At 38.0% G+C, this 22,533-nt stretch overlaps 1 protein-coding gene across 1 annotated transcript; it reads right to left on the minus strand.

Annotated features, from left to right (window-relative positions):
- Positions 1-3,165: 3,165 nt before the first annotated feature.
- LOC114094999 (granzyme A-like) lies at positions 3,166-13,804 on the minus strand. The gene is made up of 5 exons (XM_027938157.3): positions 13,637-13,804; positions 10,380-10,527; positions 8,526-8,667; positions 6,174-6,446; positions 3,166-4,140 (listed from the first exon to the last, which is right to left on the minus strand). The coding sequence occupies exons 1-5, from the start codon at positions 13,725-13,727 to the stop codon at positions 3,988-3,990; spliced, it is 807 nt and encodes a 268-aa protein (XP_027793958.1). The 5' UTR covers positions 13,728-13,804; the 3' UTR covers positions 3,166-3,987.
- Positions 13,805-22,533: the final 8,729 nt, after the last annotated feature.

A 22,533-nucleotide genomic window follows, 5' to 3' on the forward strand; every position in this document is an offset into this window, starting at 1 on the left:
TCTTGCCTTGATTTCCCTTCCCTGCTTTGGGAAGAATGGTTTATTGTGCTTCTACCTAGAGTCCGTGGCAGGCTTGGGGTCATGGGATGGTGGTGTAGGAACTGCTGGTCCTTTTCAGCCCTCCTGTGTGCCTACATTCATTTTATGGTCACAACTCTAGATACTAAAGGTATGTCGAGTTTTCCTCCCTACCTATTTCTTTTATTTCTTTCCTCCCTCCCTTCCTCCCTCCCTCCATCCATCCTTCTTTCCAGATTTAGCTGAGAAGGGAAATGGGAGTTGGACATGAATATTTTGTTCCAGGACTGGAGAATGTCTCACTCTGAAAAGAATCAACCTCAGTCCCTGGAGGAACAGTATGGGATATGCTTGCTATCGGGATGCCTTAGCCTTTTCTGAGCAGAGGTTGTGGTCTCTACTGTGATACATGTGGTCATGTGTTCTGTCAGTCCAGCTGGTGTTGAGCTGCCAATCCCATGGTTAGCACCCTTGACCCGTTACCCTAGTGGTAACTCTCTTCTTTCCCCTCCCTTCCTTTCCTTTCCTCTCTTTCTCTCCTTTCTTGTAAAGAAATCAAAACTCTCATGACTTCAGATCTAGTGGTTACTTTTTTAGAAATCATATGACCTTACAAGGGAGCCCTTTGGAGACCCTGTTTCCTTTTTCCAGATCTTACTACGGTATCAAAGTTTAATCATTTTCACTACAAGGAGTGGGATACGCTTCTGGTTTGGGTGAGTAATTTTAGTGCACTTTTAAAAAGTCAAACTTTAATTGACTGCACCTACTAAAAATTTCTTAAAGGAAACATTGACAATTTTGGTTTTACGTGCCTGCCTGGGGTTGCCATTTTCCATTTATGTTGATTTTAACAGCTTTATGATATAATTTGCATACCATAAAGTCCATCTATTTAAGATGCACATTTCGATGGATTTCAGTATATTTACAGAGCTGTGTAAATATACTAAAACACCATAATCTAATTTATAACATTTTCATCATCCCCAAAGAAGACTTGCACCTCTTAGCTGTCACTCTTGTTAGGCAACTTCTAACCCACATTCTGTAGATTTGCCTATTTGGATATTTCAAAAAAAATAGAACCATATAGAATATAGTCTTTTGTGACTGACTTTTTCATTTAGCATAACGTTTTTGAGGTTTATCCATATTGTAACATCTATCACTACATTTCCTTTTATTGATGAATAATATTCCATTGAATAGAAATAACATTTTATTTCTTCATTCTTCAGTTGATGAATGTTTGGCTTATATCGACTTTTCAGTTATTATGAATCTGCCTCTATGAACATTCATGGACAAGTTTGTTTTTTCCATTTGAAAAATATTTTTAGTTATATTCACCATCCAGGATACAGCCTGACATAATCACAAAACCATGGAACACAGCCCACTCTAATTCAATCCCTAGCACTTCCCAGCCCCCCTGCTCCCCTCCCTCCACCCCACCAATCCTTTTTTATCCATTTACAGTTTAATTTTTTTTTTTAAACTTAAGTGTCCTGTGGAACAACCAGGACAATGGCAGGACCCACTGTGCCACATCCAGGCACGCACATATGGAAGCTCAGTCAGAATCAGTCCACCGCTCTTCCCTTTTCCTGTCCCTTCCTCCTTAATTCCCTTCATCTACTCTATTGAGCTCTCCTCTATTTGGATAAAATTCCCTCTCCCTTTTTTTCCCTTTCATTCCCTACTCCTTTATTTTGGATTAGTTTTTGCATATCAGAGAAAACATTTGACCTCTAACTTTTTGGGATGGGCTTATTTCACTTAGCATGATTGTCTTTACTTCCATCCATTTACTGGTAAGTGCCATAATTTCATTCTTCTGTATGGCCAAGTAATACTTCATTGTGTATTTGTACAACATTTTCTTTATCCATGCGTATCTTGGAGGACACAGAGGTTGGTTCCACAGCTTGGCTATTGTGAATTGTGCTACTATAAACACTGAAGTGGCAGCATCACTGTAGAATGCTGATTTTAAGTACTTTGGATATATACTGAGGAGTGGGATAGCTGGGTCATAGGGTGGTTCCATGTCTAGTTTCTTGAGGATCTCCATAGTGCTTTCCAGAGTGGTTGCAATAATTTGCAGTTCCACTAACAATGTGTACCTTTTCCCCCACATCCTTGCCAACATTTATTACTATTTATATTCTTGATAATTGCCATTCTGTCTGGAATAAGATGCAATCTCAATGTAGTTTTGCTTTGCATTTCCCTAATTGCTGGAGAGGTTGAACATTTTTTCATATATTTGTTGGCCATTAGTGTTCCTTTTTTTGAGAAGTTTCTGTTTAGTTCTTTTGCCCATATATTGATTGGATTATTTGGGTTTTTTTTTTGTGTTAAGTTTTTTTTTGAGTTCTTTATATATTCTGGATATTAATACCATATCTGAGGAGCAGGTGACAAAGATATTCTCCCATTCTGTAGGCTTTCTTCATACTCTCAATTGTTTCTTTTGATGATCATGTACAAGTTCTTAATGCAGATAATGTTTTTTATTTCTCTTGGGTCTATATCTAGGAGTAGAATTACTGGATACCTGAGTAATTACATAGTAAGTATATATTTAGCATTTTGAGGAATTTCTGTTTTCCAAAGTGGCTGTGTAATGAAGGTTCTAATTTCCCTATATCATACCAATATTGTTTTTTTTTTTTTGATAACTGCTATTCTAGTGGGTGTGAAATAGTCTTTCATTGTGGTTTTGATTTACATTTCCTTAATGACTAATGGTATTGAGCTTCTCATGTGCTTATTTGCATTCATATATCTATGGTAAAATATCTATTCAAATCATTTGTTTCAGAACTGGGCTATTTATCTTTTTATTATTGTGGTATAAGTTCTTACATATTCTGTGTTCTTTATTTATTTATGTGATTACAACTCATATGTAAATCCATTATAACATATATGATCTGAGGAGGTGATTAGGATGCTTTGTTATATTTTCTTCAGAACCTGAAGTAGGTATCCTCTTATTTATGTCTCTCCCTCATCTAGACCTGGAGCCTTTGAGGATGGTGATCATGACTTATCCCCCTCTGAATTTACAGTGCTGGGCATAGTGCCTGGTGCATATGAGCCCTTAAGAAATGTTTGAATTAAATTGGACAAATCAGAATCATTAAAGTGTGGCTTTATTGTAAGTTAGCTCTTTGGAGAAAAAGCAAAACAAAAAGATAAGATACAAATGGTAAATGGTAAAAGAAGTCAGTTTTCTTTGTTGTGTATCAATTTATTAACATAGAACTAAGTTTAGTGCTCATGTGTAGAGCCAAGACCCAATGCACTTCTTTCTATAAGTTGAATGAACTGAGGCCTACTGGCAGATGAAACTTTATTCTATTTGTAACTAATAAATGATACAATTTCTCTGAACTATTGCTTGCTTGAAACTTCACATTTTTCAAATATCTAAAACATACACTGAATCTTTCTTATTGTCTTATATTTAGAATTTAGTAAAAAGTTCAAATATATAGAAGTATAAAGTAAGAAAGAAAAATACCCCTCCATCTCTTTCATAATTCCATATTGAATAAAATCTCAAGCTCTAAATTCTAAGGGTCACAGGAATTTTGGAAAGTTGAAGTATATTCTGTTTTTTTTTCTGGGATCAGATTCTTTTCAACAGCAAATACAGTAGGGACATTCCTCAAATTTTGAATAAAGCAAGGGGTTTCTGAATAGAGGAACTTTTCCCCAAAGGATGTCTCTTGCTATGGAAAGAGAATAAGTGCGAAGAAGATGCAATCTCAGCAAAGCATGCCGGAGTGACGGCAGGAAGCCACTTCTTTGACTGATGGCTCTTGAGACAGACTATAATTCACGCACAAAGTTGGGAGGCTCTCTGAGGTGCTTCTTAGGTCAGGTCAAGTTTAAGCCCCCTTTTCTTGGAGTCTCCTGGAAGTCACCTCAGATGTCTGTTTTGAAGAAGCCATGTCATATGGCTCCTGCAATGGTTTTCTTTATCCAGTTGAGATATTTGTTTGTAAGGAGAATGTAGACACCAGGTTTCTTGGGGTTACCACATTTTCCAAAGGAAGTGACACCGATGAAAATGTTATTGCATATCAGAGGACTTCCAGAATCCCCCTAGAATAGAAAGTCATGTATTAAATAAGAGTGCTTTCCTGATGTATTTATTTGCCATTTTATTTGTTCATTCACACTTCACCTATGTCTTCTATTTCTCTTTCCTATTTAAGCATAATTTTATTTTATTTTATTTTTTTTATTTATTTCTTACATACATGACAATAGTGGAATGTATTACATTCATAATTATCCATTCATAGCACAATTTTCATAACTCTGTATATAAAGTATGTTCAGCCAAATTATGCCATTATACATGAGCTCTCTTATTGTTTTTTTTTGCATTATAATTCTTAATACACCTTTATACCACAATTTATCATATCTCTGTATGTAAGGTATGTTGACACCAAATTCACATCTTCATATATGTATTTTGTATAATGATGAAGGTTTGCTTTCACCATCCTTGCTATTCCCCTTCTCTCTCCCTTTCCCTCCCACCCCTATTGTCTATCTAGATTAAACCTAATTTTAAATTTCGTATTACTTGCCTGCACTTAGCACCAATTAACATAAATATGCTTATTTTACCCAATCATTTTTCCTTTTGAAGAAGGCAATTCTGGAGATGTGCAAACTCATCTTCATCAATAAAACCAAGAAAGAGGGCTAGGGTTGTGGCTCAGTGGTAGAGTGCTTGCCTAGCATGTGTGAGATGCTGGGTCAGATTCCCCGGACCACATTGAAATGAAATGAAATAGTATTCTGTCCATCTACAACTAAAAATATGTAAAAAAATTTAAAAAAAGAACCAAGAAAAACAAAGAAATCCTTTAGTGATGAAAAAAATTGTTTCTTTCAGTTGATGCATGTCCTTTTTTCTTGGTCAATAGATGTCTGGGGGAGAAACTGAAGGTTGGGGCTACTAAAAGACTTGAGTTGGGACCTCAACTACTCCCTGTTCTGAGGAGGGCACTAGCTAAGCCAGCTCAGACAGAGAGTATCTGTGATATTTCAGACAGTTTTTAGGGATCCTCCACCTGGCCCAGAGATTCATCAGCTCCCATTTATATATTCTCTCTGACCTGACAAGCACCTGTGCTTAGTGAGTTCTAAATAGGTTGAAACCTTGGTCAAGTCTGTTCTTGGCACAGTAAGAGGCAGAACAGTGCAGGTGTCAGGAGACAGACAACCTTGGTTAAATCCAGGTTCAACCTCTGATAGCTGGGTTATTTAACTTGGGGAAATCAAGTAACTTTTTTTTTCTTTCCCAAAAATCTTTCGTTTTTTTTTTTAAAGAGAGAGAGAGAGAGAGAGAATTTTTTAATATTTATTTTTTAGTTTTCGGCGGACACAACATCTTTATTTTATTTTTATGTGGTGCTGAGGATCGAACCCAGAGCTCCGCGCATGCCAGGCGAGCGCGCTACCGGCTTGAGCCACATCCCCAGTCCCCAAAACTTTCATTTTTAATACAACATAGAAATCAATCTTTACGTTTTAGAAAACATATTGAAATAAAGCCTTGAGTGAATAAAAAGTTTAGGGGAAACTCTTTGGATATATCTGAGTGACAAAGGAGTGCTGTTTTTGTGACAATATAATCATTCATTCCAGCCAATTTACTTAAGAAAGCAAATCTACAATAAATGAAATAAGTAATCTTTGAGAAAAAGACTGTAATCTAATCAGGATTAGGAAATTAAGTAACTTTCTACACCTTTTTCTTCATCTTAAAACAGATGACAATAGTGCCTATCTCATGGTGTTATGTGAGAATTAAGTGGCATATCAAAGTGTTGTTGAGTTTGGTACAGTTCTTTGTTCTTACTCCTGAACTAACTATTCTCTAGCAGCAAAATTGTTACCCATCATGATTAAAACCATATACAGAAAGTGATCATTAGTAAGCTGGGAACACCCTCGAGCAGAGGGTTTCACAAGGCACCAGGCAGCACGATACCATACCAGTGTCAAGCTGTAGTCCTCAGGCCTTGTACATGAAAGATAATAACAACTTCTACCTCATTCTTCTTAGGTACTCTTTTACCCTTTTATTTCCTGGTTAAAATTTTTAATTTACTTACTTCACATGAATCATCTTCACCTTTGTTACCACCAGCACAGATCATACTGTTCTCAATAACTGGCTTGAAATTATAATGCTCTGCATCATTGCATATTTTCCGGTCTATCACGGTGACATTGACTTCTCTCAAGACATGTGAAACTTTGCAAGAGTCTTTTTTGGTGCTTCCCCATCCTGCCACATGACACTTGGTGTGGGGTTTGACGTCTTCTCCTCTTTGGGGTAGCTGAAGTATTCCCACAGCTTTGCTCATAGTTGCTTTACCTTTCAGCTAGAAGACAGGAGATGGAGTTGCTTATGCTCCAGTGTGGGAGGCAGAGGAACAACACAGCCTAAACTCTAACAGAGGGTATTAAATATTTTGGGTAAAAGTGCAGAAGGGACTGAGGCCAGGTGGGGCAGGAGGGGAGCTACCTTTGATACCCAGGAGGGAGTTAGTGTCTGGGGGCATGGAGGAGGAGCAGAGGCCTGAGGGTGAAGCTAGGCCTGATGGTCTCCAGGTGGATATTGAGGAGGGCTAGGTTGTCAGTATTGGGGACAAGGAATGTGGAGGTTTTGTCAGAGGTGCATGAGTCCCAGGGCCCTCTGTGCTTCTGATGATGAGGGTGCACGAAGGCCTGGGTAATCCTTCTGCTCATGCTCCATCTTCCAGAGCTGCCTTCCTATTCCAATTTCTGCACAGCAGCCAGAATGATTATTCTAACAAGTCTGACAGTGTTGCTACCCTGCTTAAAACACCTTCCCATTTCCTTCCCCATACCTTTCAGACTCTTAACAAGGTTTGCAAGGCCTGGCTTTGTGGTCTATATTCTGCTAACTTCCTTTTCTCAAAATTCATAACTCCCTTTTCTCTCCTCTTCCTCCAAGTGATCCCTCTTATAATGCTGTCCTTCCTACTTGGAGGCCCTCCCCACTTTTTTCCTGGCTGCCTAGGAAACTGCTCTGACTCCCTGCTCTCCCCATGTACCCCCATAGAGCCCTCTTCTTTATCTTTGTCACTGATGAGCAAAATGCCATCAGTGCCTTAAGATCAGAGCTGGTGATTTGTCTGTCTTTCCCTCTAGGCTTGAGTGCCTTCAGGGGAAGTTCTGATTACTACTTATCTTCTGAAGAAGAAAAAAGCAGGCTGCCACTAACAGCTAAGCACTCAGAACTGGGTCTCTGCTTTTCCGGTTGCTCATAAATACAGATTGTCACTATCAAACAAGGTGACCCTAATGAAATAGGAGGGAAAAAAGGCAGCCACTGCCAATATTTTTCTGATTGTAGAATGATGTAGAATTACATTGGTCATATAGTCAAATATGCACATAGGAAAGTAATGTCCCATTCATTCTACTATCTCTCCTATTCCTATTCCCTGCCCTCTTCCCTTCATTCCCCTTTGTTTAATAAAAAAAAAAAAAAAGACAGCCACTGGCAGAAATGACATCATTGTTCATATTATAAAAATGACAAATGCTCCTCTCTTGGATGAAATCCACAACTGTTGCATCTTTACCAATTACAATGTTAGCTTATTTTTTTTCCTGTTCTTTCTGCCTCTTGGATAAGATTTATTTAGATGCATAATCATAGAATTGTCCCACTTGCTGACACTCTGCATTTCAGAGAACACTGCTACTTCCTTGAAACTTCCCCTAAGTTTCTGGACACAAGCTCAAATCCTAAAATAAGCCCCTTCTTATACAATCTGAGTGGATTGTGCCCTCGCTAGCATCAGTCAAATCTGTTTGACTCTGGGTGGGTTCCTGGTGCTTTTTAAAAATTTTTTTCTTTTGTTCTTATTAGTTATATATAATAGTAGAATTTTTTGACATATTATACATATATAGAGTATTACTTTTCATTTTTCTGATTGTAGAATGGTGTAGAATTACATGGGTTACATAATCATATATGTACATAGGATAGTAATGTCTGATTCATTCTACTCTTTCCTCCTATTCCTATTCCTCCTCCCTTTCCTTCATTCCTCTTTGTCTAATCCAAAGTATTTTTATTCTTCTCTACCATCTTCTTATTGTGAGTTAGCTGCTAAGTGAAATAAGCCAAAAACCAAAGGCATAATGTTTTCTCTGATATGCAAATGCTAACTCCTGGTGCTTTTTGATTAATGAGCATCAACTCTTTAGATGGCCAGGTCCTACCACAATAGGGGGAAGGAACACTTGTTGCAATAGTGCTGGCCTTGCTGTTTAACCTCTTACTCGTGGTGTTAGCTAACCTTGTGAGGTCAAGGGTATAGAAATTGGTTTCAGGTTACACTGATCTTTCTACCTTTCCACTCTTTCAAAATAGTTAATGGAAAAAAAACCCCACAACTGAACAAAACTGCAAACATATTTACCTGAAGGAGTTGAAGATCCCCTTCAAATGTCTGTGGATCATAGCATGGATAGGGAATTGCCTTTTGAATAGAAAATACTTGGTCAAGTTTCTCTTTAGGGGATGTAGAGTGGGCCCCAAGAATAATTTGAGGATTTTCCTTCCTAAGAAGAACAACAACAACATATAACTTATGCATGAGAATGGATAAAGTTAAATTGTGGACTTAGTTTCTTCAAGTTTGATCAGTGTTTTTAAATGTTTTCCTATTTATAAATAAGCACAGCAAGACAGGGAACTTAGGGAGAGTCTTGGGTGTTTTAGTGCCTCTACTTCAAATCTCAAGGTATGTATTGGGGGATATTGCTTCAACCTCACCGCATCTTTTCAAGGGAAACAACAGGAATGGAGGCCCAGACCTTCTGGCAGAGGCAAGAGCACTGGCTGGAGAGACCTGGAGAGGTCTGCTGGGCTCCAGCTTGGAGTGGGGGCTTCCACTGGGGTGGACAGTGCTGGAGGTCCCCACGGGAGGAAGGTGGGCTCTGCCATTTGGAGGCTGAAGGAGCAGCTGACAGTTTCTTCATCTGCTTCAGATTTGTGGAATAAAACCTTCCCCCATTGGCTTCTAGGTTGTTGACACCTAATGGAAATGAATAAACTCAAGAACTAAAACAGAAGTAGGTGGTTTACTTTTCTGGGCTTTAGGGAAATAGTTTGCCTTGCTGAAGTCTTTAAAGATAAGAAAGGTTGACCTGAGTCATGCTTTTTAGAGGCTGGAATGAAGAAAGGAATCTTGGTTTGGATTTTTTTTTTTAATTTGTTTTTAGTTGCAGATGGACACAATACCTTTATTTTTTATTATTTATTTTTATGGGGTGCTGAGGATCAAATCCAGTGCCTCTCATATGCTAGGCAAGTATGCTACCACTGAGCTACAACTATGGCCCAGAACAGTGGTTTTATAGTTAAAATTTAAAGCCAGGTTTATATAAACACATGCATGCATAGGACACACACACACACACACACACACCACATAGAGAAGCAAGCCAAAGTAGAGCTAACCATAAATCTAGTTTATGAAATTAATAATAGCTATTACAGAAGAGGGGGGCAAATCTTTTCACCAAATAGGCCTATTAATTAAGTGTATCAGAGCTAATCCCTCCCTCACCTCCTGTAAATTAAGCTGATATTCATCCCTGACAAATTCTTATTTTACACAATATAATATAAATCTGTTTGAATCTCCTTTGTGAGAAGCTCATTTTTAATATTCTTTTTTGTTCATGCAATTTGTGTAAGAGAGAAAAGGGAAGTGACAGGTACTGGTTACCAACAACAGGTACTGATTAAGAAAATAGCAGTATATCTACATGATAAACACTAGTCTGCCTTTCAAATTATGACTAGAAAAACTATTTGTCTGAGCCACAGGAAATTGCTATTTTTTTTAAAGTTAAACAAATAGCAGTAATTTCATATGGACTGGCTAATCACAGATGACATTTAATTTGTTCAACCTTGTAAATTATGCTTATGAAAGAAGTCTGGGACAAAATATACCAAAATACTGACGGTGATTGTGTGGGGTTGATGAGATCAAGTATTATTACTTTTAAACTTTCCTATTAAAATATTCAATAATGCTGTTATTTATAATTTAAAAATAACAAATAATATGAGAAAATGGTCAGGCATTTCATTCTTACTCTACAGATTCTGGCTTTTGCTCAGAGGTAAACGTTATAATAAGACATAGCACTGAATGTGCTTGCCTGCTTTCTTCTCCATCTTAAATTTTGGTTTTGGACTTGATAGCCATTTCTACTTCCCTGCATCAACCTTGAGAATGAGAGGGACTGAGATTACTTACACATCACAGTGAGCAGCTGTCAGCACCCAGCTGTCTTTGATCAGAGCCCCTGCGCAGATTTCCAGCCCTTTGATAAGAGCCATGTAGCGTCTTGCATGAGGTGCTACTTCTTTTCCTCCTATGATTCCTTCGCAGGATTCTAGAAAAACTAAAAGAGTGATCCAGAGTGAAATCTTACCTTGCCCAGACATCCTTGTCCTGAGAAAACTTGGCTATAATGAATAGATTCAGTGCGAGTTCATAGCCATGTACTTTGATAGACAGAGGACCAAGCAGTCCAGGTGGTGGTGGAGGGTGCTTTCTTCTCTAGAACTCTTCTCTGTGATTGCATCTCCTGCAGCACTTCATGTGCGACAGTGTTTTTAAATTAGTAGTACTTGTTTTTTGTGTTAATTTTATCATAAGCATACATTCCTATTATTTTAGATCTAAAGCTCTTTTTTTTTAATTGCCACATGTTCAAATTGATTTTTCTCTCTGTGTCATGTTAGGGTAAAAAAGATAAATGTATAGAAATGCTCCTTTTTCTATTATGTTTCTCAAACTTTAGTGTAATCATAATTGAGTACTTCTTAAAATGTGGATTTTCTAGACCCATCTCCAGAGAGTTTAGTTTAGTATCAGAGAACCTGCATTTCATTTTTTTTTCTCCTTTTCTTTTCTTTTTTTTTCCCTCTTGGTACCAGGGATTGAACCCAGATATGCTTAACCACTGAGCAACATCCCCAGCCCTTTTCAATTTTTTTTTTTTTTTTTTTAAGTTTTGAGATCAGGTCTTGCTAAGTTGCTTAGAGCCTGGTTAAATTGCTGAGGCTGGCTTTGAACTTGGGATTCTTCTGCCTCAGCTGCTGGGATTACAGGTTTGTGCCACCATGCCTGGCTGGAACCTGCATTTTGAATCATTTGGAATCATTTTAGGACCTCTTTTCTAAGCAATTTTCACACTCCCTTTTTTTCCATGCAATTATTCCACAATAATTTTTGAGTAACTACTGTTAAAATGGTGCAAAGATGAATGAAACATCATTCTTGACATTGATGAGCTTTAGTAGTAGAAACATGCAAAGAACAAAGCTGTGGATAAATGCATAAAGAATGACAATGCTCGAAAGTGCCTGGAGAGGGTCACAGGAGGAGCTGCAGGGCTCAGAAAACGCCTTTGGCAGGAAGGTGGTGAGGTCTCTGTGAGGACTGTTTTTTCCTTGAAGGACATTGGAAAGTGGTATAAATCTTTAGCAGGTGGAGCTGGAGGAGATTTCAAGTTAGGTGTGATATAATTAAAAGTCATCATGGTCAGGCATTATGAGAGTGAAGCAGATCATCTACAAGTAACATTAGACTAAATTTAACAATTCATCATGTTTAAATGCTTTTGAGGGACAGATTTGTCATGTGTCTTAGAGCTAGTCCTTAACATTTTAACTGTTAGCAAAGTGATTTTTATTTTTAAGCTCCAACTTAAATTGTTCCTTAATAATTTAAAACATTTTTTAACATAATATTTATTTCCTGTATTTATCACTACTTAAAATACAGGTAGGAATTGTCCAGCAATTTCTTTCTTTTTCATTTTTTGGTACCAATGACTGAACCCAGAGGAACTTAATCACTGAACCACATCCCCAGCCCTTTTTATATTTTATTTTGAGACAGGGTCTGCTAAGTTGCTTAGGGACTTGCTAAATTGCTGAGGCTGACTTTGAATTTATGATTCTCCTGCCTCACTCCCTAATGCTGGGATTACAGCCATGTACCACTATGCCCGGCTGGTCCAGCAATTTCTTTTTTTGTGGGGCTGGGATTGAACCCTGGGCCTTGTGTGTGTTAGGCAAGAACTCTACCAACTGAGCTATATCCTCAGCCCTTCAGCAATTTCTTAAAGATCAAGAAATCAAAAGATTAAAGACCCAGTAACACATAGTCAGGGCAGAGTGGTAAGGACCCCCCTTCTCCTGACTCCCTACCCTTCAAGGTTGTCACTTCTAAGGACAGGATTGTCTCAATCTCAGGCTGAACACTGTGTTATTAGCCTTAAAAATCTCACAATATTCCATAAAAAGGTTATTATTTGGAATTATAGTTTAGTAAGTTATATTAAAAACAAAGAAAAAAAATCAGCAACTATGGTAACAGTAATGAAGACATTTAAGATATACCAGACACCCTTTAGTGTTAGACACTCGCCATAATACTTAACTACAATAGAAAGTGGGTATTATTATTTCCATGTAGATAAAAAGATGAAGTAGACAGATTAACTAACTATCCCAAATTCACACAGCTAGTGATGGCAAAGTGATGTTCTAGCCTACTTATGCATAGTGCAAAATCCACATTTTTTCCCCTTGTTAATCACTGCTTCTTAAAGTATTGGCTCTTTTTTTTTTTTAATACAGAGTTTTGAGAAACTGATAAAATAAAATACACATATTCAAGTAAGTATTTGCATTCAGTGTCAAGACTCAGAATTTTTAATGCCTCAGTATGGCTTTGAATGAACTTATAGATCCCACAATAGGAATCCCAGCTCTGAAGGTATCACTGAACTATATATATCATAGTACATGAATGTGAACTCTGAGTTCGAATCCCAACCCTACTAATTGCTAGTTGGTAAACCTTAACACATTTACTTAATTAATCTCCCTGGTCTTCGTTCCTCATATGTAAAATATGGCTGATAATAATAGTTAAGAAGATTAAATGGGTTAATATGTGAAAATCAATTAGAATATTACTATTTTAATTGTGAGTTTTATTAAGCATTCACACACACACACACACACACACACATTATAGTAGGTAATTTTATACCAATGTTTTTCTTAATGGACCCTGATCCCCTACTAGAAATGGACATATCTACAAACAAATCCTGAAATTAAAAGTTTTAAGGTTTATTTGAGAGCTATGATATTCAATTACATTTGTATGATTGAGAGGTCCAGTTAATAAGTAAACTATTCATATCTAATTTAATGGCTTTGTCAGTTTTTCACTTAAAGACTTTGCTCTGTAGATCTGATATGGATTTATAAGAGCTACCAGATACAGTTAATGTTTTCATATTTTGCTATGGTTACATAGGATACATTTTTGTAAAAAGCCAAAGTGATTTTTAAGTGAAGACAAATGGTTGCATTAAAAATGGTTGGAATTTTTTATTTATTTTTCCTTTTCATGGGATGTAAATTAAACCAATCAGATACCCACTTTCTCACAAATGAAACTAAAAATCATATGAAAATATGTCTTACCTCCAGGAAGTAGAAGAAGAAAGATGGCAGTAGGGAAAGAGAAAAGAGAAGGCATTTTCATTGCCTCTGTTATCCACACTATGGAGAGCATTCAGTTTCAGGTATAGACTTTAATAATATATAATGAACACCCAGGATGTGGTTCTCTCTCTCTCTCTCTCTTTCCTTCTTTGCTGTGGTGTTGAAGATTTTGGTGTTTTATTACTGGAAAACACAACCTTAATCTGTGGTATGGTTACTTACTTGTTTCACAGTAAGGTCATTTCCTTTGGGTTTAGATGTCTCCGACCTTAAAGGGCAAATGTGAAGTGATGAGACCATGTCAACTTAAGAATATTAAAATAAAAACTATTCTTCAAATGAAATCATTCAATTAAAAATGGGCTAAGGCATTGTGGCTCAGTGGTAGAGTGCTTGCCTGGCAGGTGTGAGGCACTGGGTTTGATTCTCAGCACCATGTATAAATAAATACATAAAATAAAGGTCTGACCAAAAAAAAAAAAATGGGCTAAGGATCTGAATAGATGCTTGTCAAAAGAAGACATATGAAAACATGTTCAATATCATGAGTCACCAGGAAAATGCAAAACAAATCTACAGTGAAATTTCATCTTACCTCTGAATAACAATCATTAAAAAGACAAGAAATAACAAAGGGAGGCAAAATGAGGACAACTCTTATACATTGTTGGTAGAAATATAAATTAGTAGAGTCATTATGGAAAACAGTAGGGAGAGTTCTTAAAAAACTAATAGTAGAATACCATATGCTCCAGCATTGGATATGCATCCAAAGACAATATTTTACCAAAGGGATATTTGCACGCACGTTTACTGCAGCACTGCCACATAGCTAAAATATTGATCAACCCAGTTGCTCATCAGTGGATAAATGGATAAAGAAAATGTGCTATAAATACAAATGGAATATTATTCAGCCATAAAAACAATGGAATCCGGTCATTTGGAGCAACATGGATGGAATTGGAGGTCATTCATTATGATAAGTGAAATAATCTAGATACAGAAAGACAAATACCTCCTGTTTTCATTTGTGGAAACAAAAATGAATTTCATAGAATGGAGTAGAAAAGCGTTCACTATAGGCTGAAAGGGCACAGAAGGAGGTTAATTAGGGGCACCAAAACACAGGATAAATTAATTCTGATTTTCTATAGCCAAGTAGAGTAAAAACTGGTTAAAACAATCTGTGATGTATTTCAAAATGTCTAGAATTTAGAGTTTGAAATTCCTAATGCACAAAATAATTAATGTTTGAAGAAATGGAAGTGCTTGTTACCCTGATTTGATTATTACACATTGTATACACATATAATATTATTATAAACCACAAAGATGTACAAAGATTATGTTTCAATAAAAAATTTCCAAAAAAGGACATTGCTCTCCTTTGAAAACTTTTTTACTTTCAAATAAGACCTTATTTCAGAGCTGAGAATTTAAGTTGTCTTAGCATGTTTTGTGCTGCTTATAGAATTCTGGAGACTGGTTGATTTATAAACAATAAACACTTTACCCTACATTCCTGAAGGCTGGAAGTCCTTGCCCATATCTGGCAAGAGTCTGCTTGCTGCATTATAACACAGTGGGAAGCATCATTTTTCTGGAGAAAACCTTGTGCAGTAAAAATGTAATTTAAAACTCTTAGGTACTATATTTTTCTGACAAATTTCTAAAGGTTAAAAAAAAAGAATCCTTTCTGTGGTTGGGAATTCTTGTGTGTTGATTGTATTTCAAACTGCTACTGTCTTTTTGGTGGAAGAGAATAGCATATAAAGGGCTATTAAGTTTTTTGGTCTTTTTAAAATTTTTATTTGTTCTTTTAGTTATACATGACAGTAGAATGTATTTTGATGTAACATACATACATAGAGTATAACTTCCCATTCTGTGATTGTGCATGATGTAAAATTACACCGGTCATGTAACCTAACAAGTCATGTCTATGACTTGAAAAACAATTGGAACATACATTAAAATTTAGCTATAAGAAATTCTACTGCATTATTTTTTTGTAATGAAAAGAAAGTTGAAAGCAATCTAAATGGATTAACAAAGGATTGGGTAAGTGTGTTAGTTTCCTATGGCTACTATAACAATGACCACAAACTCGTTGGTGGCTTACAACAATGTGTAGTTGTGTAGTCTGTAGGTCAGAAGTCTGATTTGGGTCTCACAAATCAAGGTGTGGCAAGGCAGAGATCCTTTCTGGAGGCCATGGCCTTTTCCAGCTTTCAAAGGCTGCCCATGTTCCTTGGTTTATGGCCCCATCACACCTTCAAAGCCGGCAATGGCCAGTGGAGTCTTTCTCACATCATATTACCCTGACACAGACTCTTTTGCCTATTGCTTCCTCTTTTAAGGGTCCTTGAGATTGCATTAAAGACCCTTGTAATAGCATAGAGTAATCTTCCTATTTTGAAGTAAATTGATTATAATATTAATTCCAACCCACAATCTTGCTTTTTGTTATGTGAACTAACATTCACAGGTGCTAGAGATTAGGTTGTGGGCACTATCCAAAAACAGCCAGCATGATGGAACGGAAGAATAGACTAAAAAGGCTCAAGAAACGTGGCAGCTGAAGAAAAACTTCTGGTGGGTTTGAGATGTTGAGACAATGGCTCACATGTGATGATGTGTCTTCCAAAACTAGAATATGGGAATCTCTACGGATGAAGACAAAGGAGTGGTTCCTCTCATCAAGACCCCCTGTGAACCTTCTGCATATTTTTTTTTCTGTCTCTATGACATTGGGTTCTGATGGGTTTAGAAGTCCTGGTGACTCTTCTGTTGGGACAAAATAAAGCACTGAGAGCTCTATTGAACAGGAAGTTGAGAATAATGGATCAATTTAGGGTTCTCATGCCAGTGAAGTAGCAGGGAAAGAACAGACTTACTCTACTGGGTTGGGGTGATTGCAGTGGACTGGCTTATCACAAGGGAAGCATAAGTGAGCTGGGTGAACATGGGAGAGTGTGTATGGAACCCAGGGCCATTCACTGGATATCACTGGTACTTCTGTGCCCAAGGACAATGGTGAAAGAGCAATTGCAATGCCATGACCTGACAAAGGCAAGGACTTAGGTTCCTTGTAGAAGAAGGTCTGGGTCATCAAATGAAGAGAGAACCCAAGAGCAACCAAATTGCTGGCTACAGTTTATAAAACTTTGGATTGGGTGGCAGAGAAGGGAGATGAGGCATTTCATTGACTGATGGTGGCAGAAGAGATCATAGCTTTTCCTACTATCTTACCTCAAGTCTTTTTAGAGATTGCCACTGGTCACAAGCCTGGAGGAGACTCTGCCTGCATGTCTACCACCTTCTAACTCCTCACAGGTACCAGGGAATCCTGTTCTCTTAAAAATGGAGGTACCATGTAGTATTATATAGAGGCCAGTCATAATGGGAGGGCACTAAGAACGTGGATTACATACATTTGAGTATAGCTTTGGTGATCTCTGTTTTATGTGCCTGGGCCACTTACTCCCTCTGAGCTGCTATTTCAGCAACCAGCTCTATCTGGGTTATAACCAGCATCACATAGATGCTACCAAATGTTGCCATAACTAGGCCCTCACAGTATATTTCTCATTTCTGCCTCTTACCTTTCCCATTGCCACTGGGATGTGGGATGTCAAAATATCCTTCTAGTACCCACACATAAACCAGAAGTGAAGAGGGGGCAGGAAATGCCCCGTGAGGAAACTGACCAAGTGAGACCACCAGTGTAAAAATTCTCATTTTCCTGCCCTAGGTAGACTAAATTGGGGTTGTTGTTCAAATAAAACCCAGAAAATGGTCCAGTGAGATAAAGTATCACTGCACCTCACACCAGAGGAGGCCATCATGGCAGGACACCCTGCAGAGACTTCTTGCCTGCCTCTCGTTTGCCCTTGCTTCACTGTGGTTACACTGCTTAAGAAAATAGCAGCATCTGAGCTTGTGCCTCAGGCTCTGCTTTTTGGAGGTAATTGCTATAAACAAAACTGGTTAGCTAACATTATTATTTTGTTTATGTTGTATATATACACATACATGTAAAAATTCAGAAGGAAAAAAATCTGAGGACATATTTTATTTAATACCAGATCAAATTGACAATCAAAATTGACCATTACAGTGTATACACACACACACACACACACACACACACACACACACACACAATGTCACCATGCAGAAGGGAAGCTCTCTTAATGTTACTTATATTTTCTCATAGTCTTTCTGTCCCTTTGTCCATCCTTTACCCACATAACAATTCACAATTCACCGGTCTTTAATGAGGGTATCTTGCATTCCAGGCACTGCAATAAGCTTGAAAAGTAAATATTGCACTATCAAAATGGTAGGATAAATACCATTTTGGAACTGATGTGCAATAATTTTGTTAATGTATGGAATTGATATATATTATGATTTCAAAAAAATGCTTCAGTTAATATATATTTGATTAGGTGCCTCATATATGCTGGGCTCACTGCTGTATGAAGACTTGCATCCTGGGGCTGGGGATATAGCTCAGTTGGTAGAGTGTTTGCATCACATGCACAAGGCCCTGGGTTCAATCTCCAGCACAAAAAAAAAAAAAAAAAAAAAAAAAAAGAAGAAGAAGAGATGCATCCTGGCCCTTAGGACCTAGATTATGTGGGGAAATAAAAAACCAGCCAACTGTTTCAGGAACCTCAGTGTGGGAAGTAGTTGGAGATGAGGTTAGAATGCTGAAAACATTATAGAGACTTTTAGCACCATGATAAATGAGGTCCATGGACTGTCAAAGTGGGAGCCAGCAAAGGGTTTTAAGTGGGCACAGGATTCTGTCTTCATTAAAGAGGGACCAATCTGGTACCAATGTGGAGGCAATGCCAGCTCCTGAGTGTCTGTACATAAGAGGTTTCTGGGACAGCAATCTGCTGGAAGTTGGGAATTTGGGAATTGTCTTGGAGCAATGTTTTCATAGCAATATCCAGTTTTAACTTACAGCAAGAGCTTATTCAGAATGGGGTGCTTAGTAGAGGGGATGGCAGAAGCCTCATAGTATGGGGAGAGGCTGAAAGTTCAGTGATGGAGGAGTGGGTGAGGCTAGAGAGACACAAGGTGATTAGTATGGAAATTATTGTCAAGGTCTGAATTGACAGATTCTGTGGGGATGGAAAGGAAGGATTTGATGATAATGAGTTTCAACAAGACAGATTTGGTGGATAGGGAGGCCAGGCCCAAGGACAAGGGGCTGGATTGGAGAGTGGAGAAGCAATGGACTCCTGTACTTCTCTTGCCTAGTGGTGTGAGACAGCAGCTGCTCTATCCCCTGCCACTGGTGATGGAGTGTGGTGCTGAATGTGCTGTCACACGCCCATAATCCCAGCTACTGGGGGTGGGGTGCTGAGGCTGGAGGATCCCAAATTCAAATTTGATGCCAACCTGGGTCACACATTTAGACCCCTGCTTAAAAAAAAAAAAGAAAGAAAGATGGACCAGTGTGGGAATAGGGTCTCCCTAAAGTGGGGCTGGGGGAAGGGTAATTACAATTAGTTTGACTTTCTGAACTGTGGATTCAGATTTAACTTGGTTATGAGAACAAGCTTTTATGGGGTTCTCACCAAATCCTTTGGTCACGGTTTGGTCAGTTAGATGTGGTCTGTTGTCAGAAGTTTTTATCTGGTGGGTTTTCTAGCTGCCTCTCCTGATCTCCAGCATGTAGCTCCGCATCTTCTTGTCACTATCTAAACCACTCACCGCCTCTCATTGCTGCTGTATCTACTGTGACCATGAAGACCATACCTCATTTCATTTCTTTTAGTTAATTTTTCTTTGGTACCAGGGACTGAACCTAGTGGCACTCAACCACTGAGGAACATCCCAGCCCTTTTTATTTTTTACTGTGAGACAGAGTCTCACTAAATTGCTTAGGACCTTTCTAAGTTGTTTTGAACTTGTGATCCTCCTGCCTAAGCTTCAACTGCTGGGATTACTGGCGTAGACCACCATACCAGGCCATTTTCTTTAAAAAAAACACTTTATTGATATATACTTCACATACTATACAATTTGCCCATTTAAAAGGTACATTTCAATGATTTAGGGAATAGTAACAAAAATTTTAAAATATCACTTTACATAAAATATAAAATTTGCCACTTTAGCCATTTTTAATTGTATGACCTAGTGGTATTGATTATATTCATAATGTTGTGTAACATCATTCCTATGCATTTCTAAAACTTTTCATTACTTTAAACAAAAACTCTAACCATTAAGCATACCTCCCTCTTCTGCCTTTAGACCCTTGTAACCCTCTGATATACTCTCTGCTTTATGAATATGTCTTTTCTATATATTCATATAAGTGGAATTGTATAGTATTTGTCCATTGGTCGGACTTATTTCATTTATACAATGTCCTTAAAGTTTATTCCTGTTGTAGCATATATAAGAACTTCTTTCTTGCTGGGCATGGTGGCACATGCCTGTAATCCTGGTGACTAGGGAGGCTAGGCGGGGGGATTTCAAGTTCAAAGCCAGCCTCAGCAACTTAGTAAAGCCCTAAACAATTTAGTGAGACCCTGTCTCAAAATTAAAAAAAATAATGACAATAATAATAATGATAATAAAAAGAGCTGGGAATGTGGCTCAGTGGTTAGGTGTCCCTTGGTTCAATCCCTAGTATCAAAAAACAAACAAGCAACAAAAAACTTCTTTGTTATAGCTGAATAATATTCCTTTGCTTACCAGTCATCTGTAGATGGCATTTGGATTGTTTCCACCTTTGACTATTGTGGTTCATGCTGTGTAAGAATCTGGATCTCTGCTTTCAATTCCTTCGGGTACTTACATAGGAGGAAATTGCTGAAAACTTGTACATGACACAACAATTTCCTTTATACTCATCCTTATTTGCTGTCATCTCTTCTTGTGGCCTTAAATTTATATTTCCATTTCAGACCTCCATGACATTTCTACTTGGAAGTCTACCAAATATTTCAAATACTACAAATATGTAGTATCTCTAAAATTGAACTCTTGACTTTCTTCCCCAAACCTGCTCCTTCCATAGTTTCCCCCAATTCTAGCTGATGGTAAATTATTCTTTTAGTTGCTTAGGAAAAAATATTTTAATTCTCTTTTATCTTTTTGTATCCAACATTCAACTATGAGGAAATTCTGTTGGTTGTACATGTATCCAAAATAAACCACTTGCCACTCACTACCTTCTGCTGCTTTCATGCTCCTTGTCACTTATATCTTTTGCTTGGATGCTGAAGTAGCTTCTCCTAGGTCTCTGTTCCCACCTTGACCCACATCAGTGGTTCATCAACAACCACCATACTGATCCTTTAAAAACATAAATCAGTCTTTGGATTTTTGCTTAGGATGAAGAAAGGTGGAAAGAGTGTTGATCCCACACTTACAACAAAGAAAAATTTGGTTAATCTACAAAATCTTGAACTTCTCAGAGAATTTCAACCTGAAATTTAAGAAGTCAGGCACCTCCAGGGAGAGTTGAATCTTGCTAACCTGGAGTGAAACATGATAGAAGGGATACTGATCATAGGAGCTGTCACAGGGAATTGTGAATTTTTAAGGGCAGAGTGTTTTTAAGGGTTAGCGTGAGAATATAGCACTTATGGAATCTATAGACACAAATGGAATACATGCCGCCAGCAAGCTTTTCTCTGTGGATCTCACTGTCAGAAAGACTGAAGTGGGGGTAAGGGAGGAGGCTGGAGAGAGCTCTGTTGTGGGGCAGGGGAGAGCAGCCCTTACTGCAGGAAAGGAATGAAGCTCTCCCCAGATGCCTATTTCTTCACAGAACAAAAGCCCCATGTTGTTGAGGAAAGGGCAGCTCACCTTTAGGGTATATGTAAAGACACATTGTGATTGGAGGAAGAGTAAAGAAACCCACAACCTTTCATTCCTGGTGGACAGACATTAGGGGAGGTATAGGATCAATGAGGTCTTTCCATACCTGAGAGACAAAGGCCCACAGTGTAGGCCTAAGACTGAGACTAAGCCAGGGACACAGAATATGGCCTACCCCAGGCTAGCAAGAACTGAGTAACAGCAGCAGTTTACCACAAGGGGAGGGTGCAAAGACACACAGAGATAATCTCTTTGGGGTGCAGGCTCATAGGAAAAGCCTAAGGCTGAAGTGGACCAGAACACTGAGAAAAACTCTGGTAACCCTACCCACTGTAAGCACATGGTCATTAGAGGAATTGTGTAGGTAGGTAGGCTCAGAGCCAGGAAACAGATTTGGAATCCTGGCAGGTGGAAGAGGATGCAAGATGCAGTCAGGATAGTAGATATTATTTATTCAGAAGCAGTAGCCGCCCCCAGTCTCCAGTTCCAGTCACACTTTGCTTCATGAGTTCCATTTAGCCCATCAGTTCCATTTAACCCCCAGTCATATCTATAGGAGATATATATATATATACAGTCCAGATAAAGAAGACGCATTGCCAACAGGTTACTTAAGTGAATGCATGCTTATAAGCAAATTTATATAACCTGAAGTATATACATTGAATCAGGATATTTATGACCTTGGCTACATATTAAAAAATAACTTGCAAGAAGCCTTGGCGAGGGAGCCTAATTGTAGTCATTTGGGGACTGCCCTACAAACTGAAAGCCTGTGGTGTACTGAGGGTAACAGCATCAAGAATAAGTGCAAACCAAAATGAACTTCAGAGTAGAGTGACTCAATTCCTCACAGTAGAGTTCTAGAAAAGTAAAAATACTCATGTATCGAGACACCAAACTACCTTAGTGGCTATTGACTTACAAATTATAAGATTCACAGAGACAAGGAAGAAGAATAGCAAAGTTAAGGGACAAAGCCATCAACAGTCTTGCACAGATATAATCTGGATGTT

The sequence above is a fragment of the Marmota flaviventris genome, chromosome 5 (assembly GCF_047511675.1).
Source record: "Marmota flaviventris isolate mMarFla1 chromosome 5, mMarFla1.hap1, whole genome shotgun sequence".
NCBI lineage: Eukaryota > Metazoa > Chordata > Mammalia > Rodentia > Sciuridae > Marmota > Marmota flaviventris.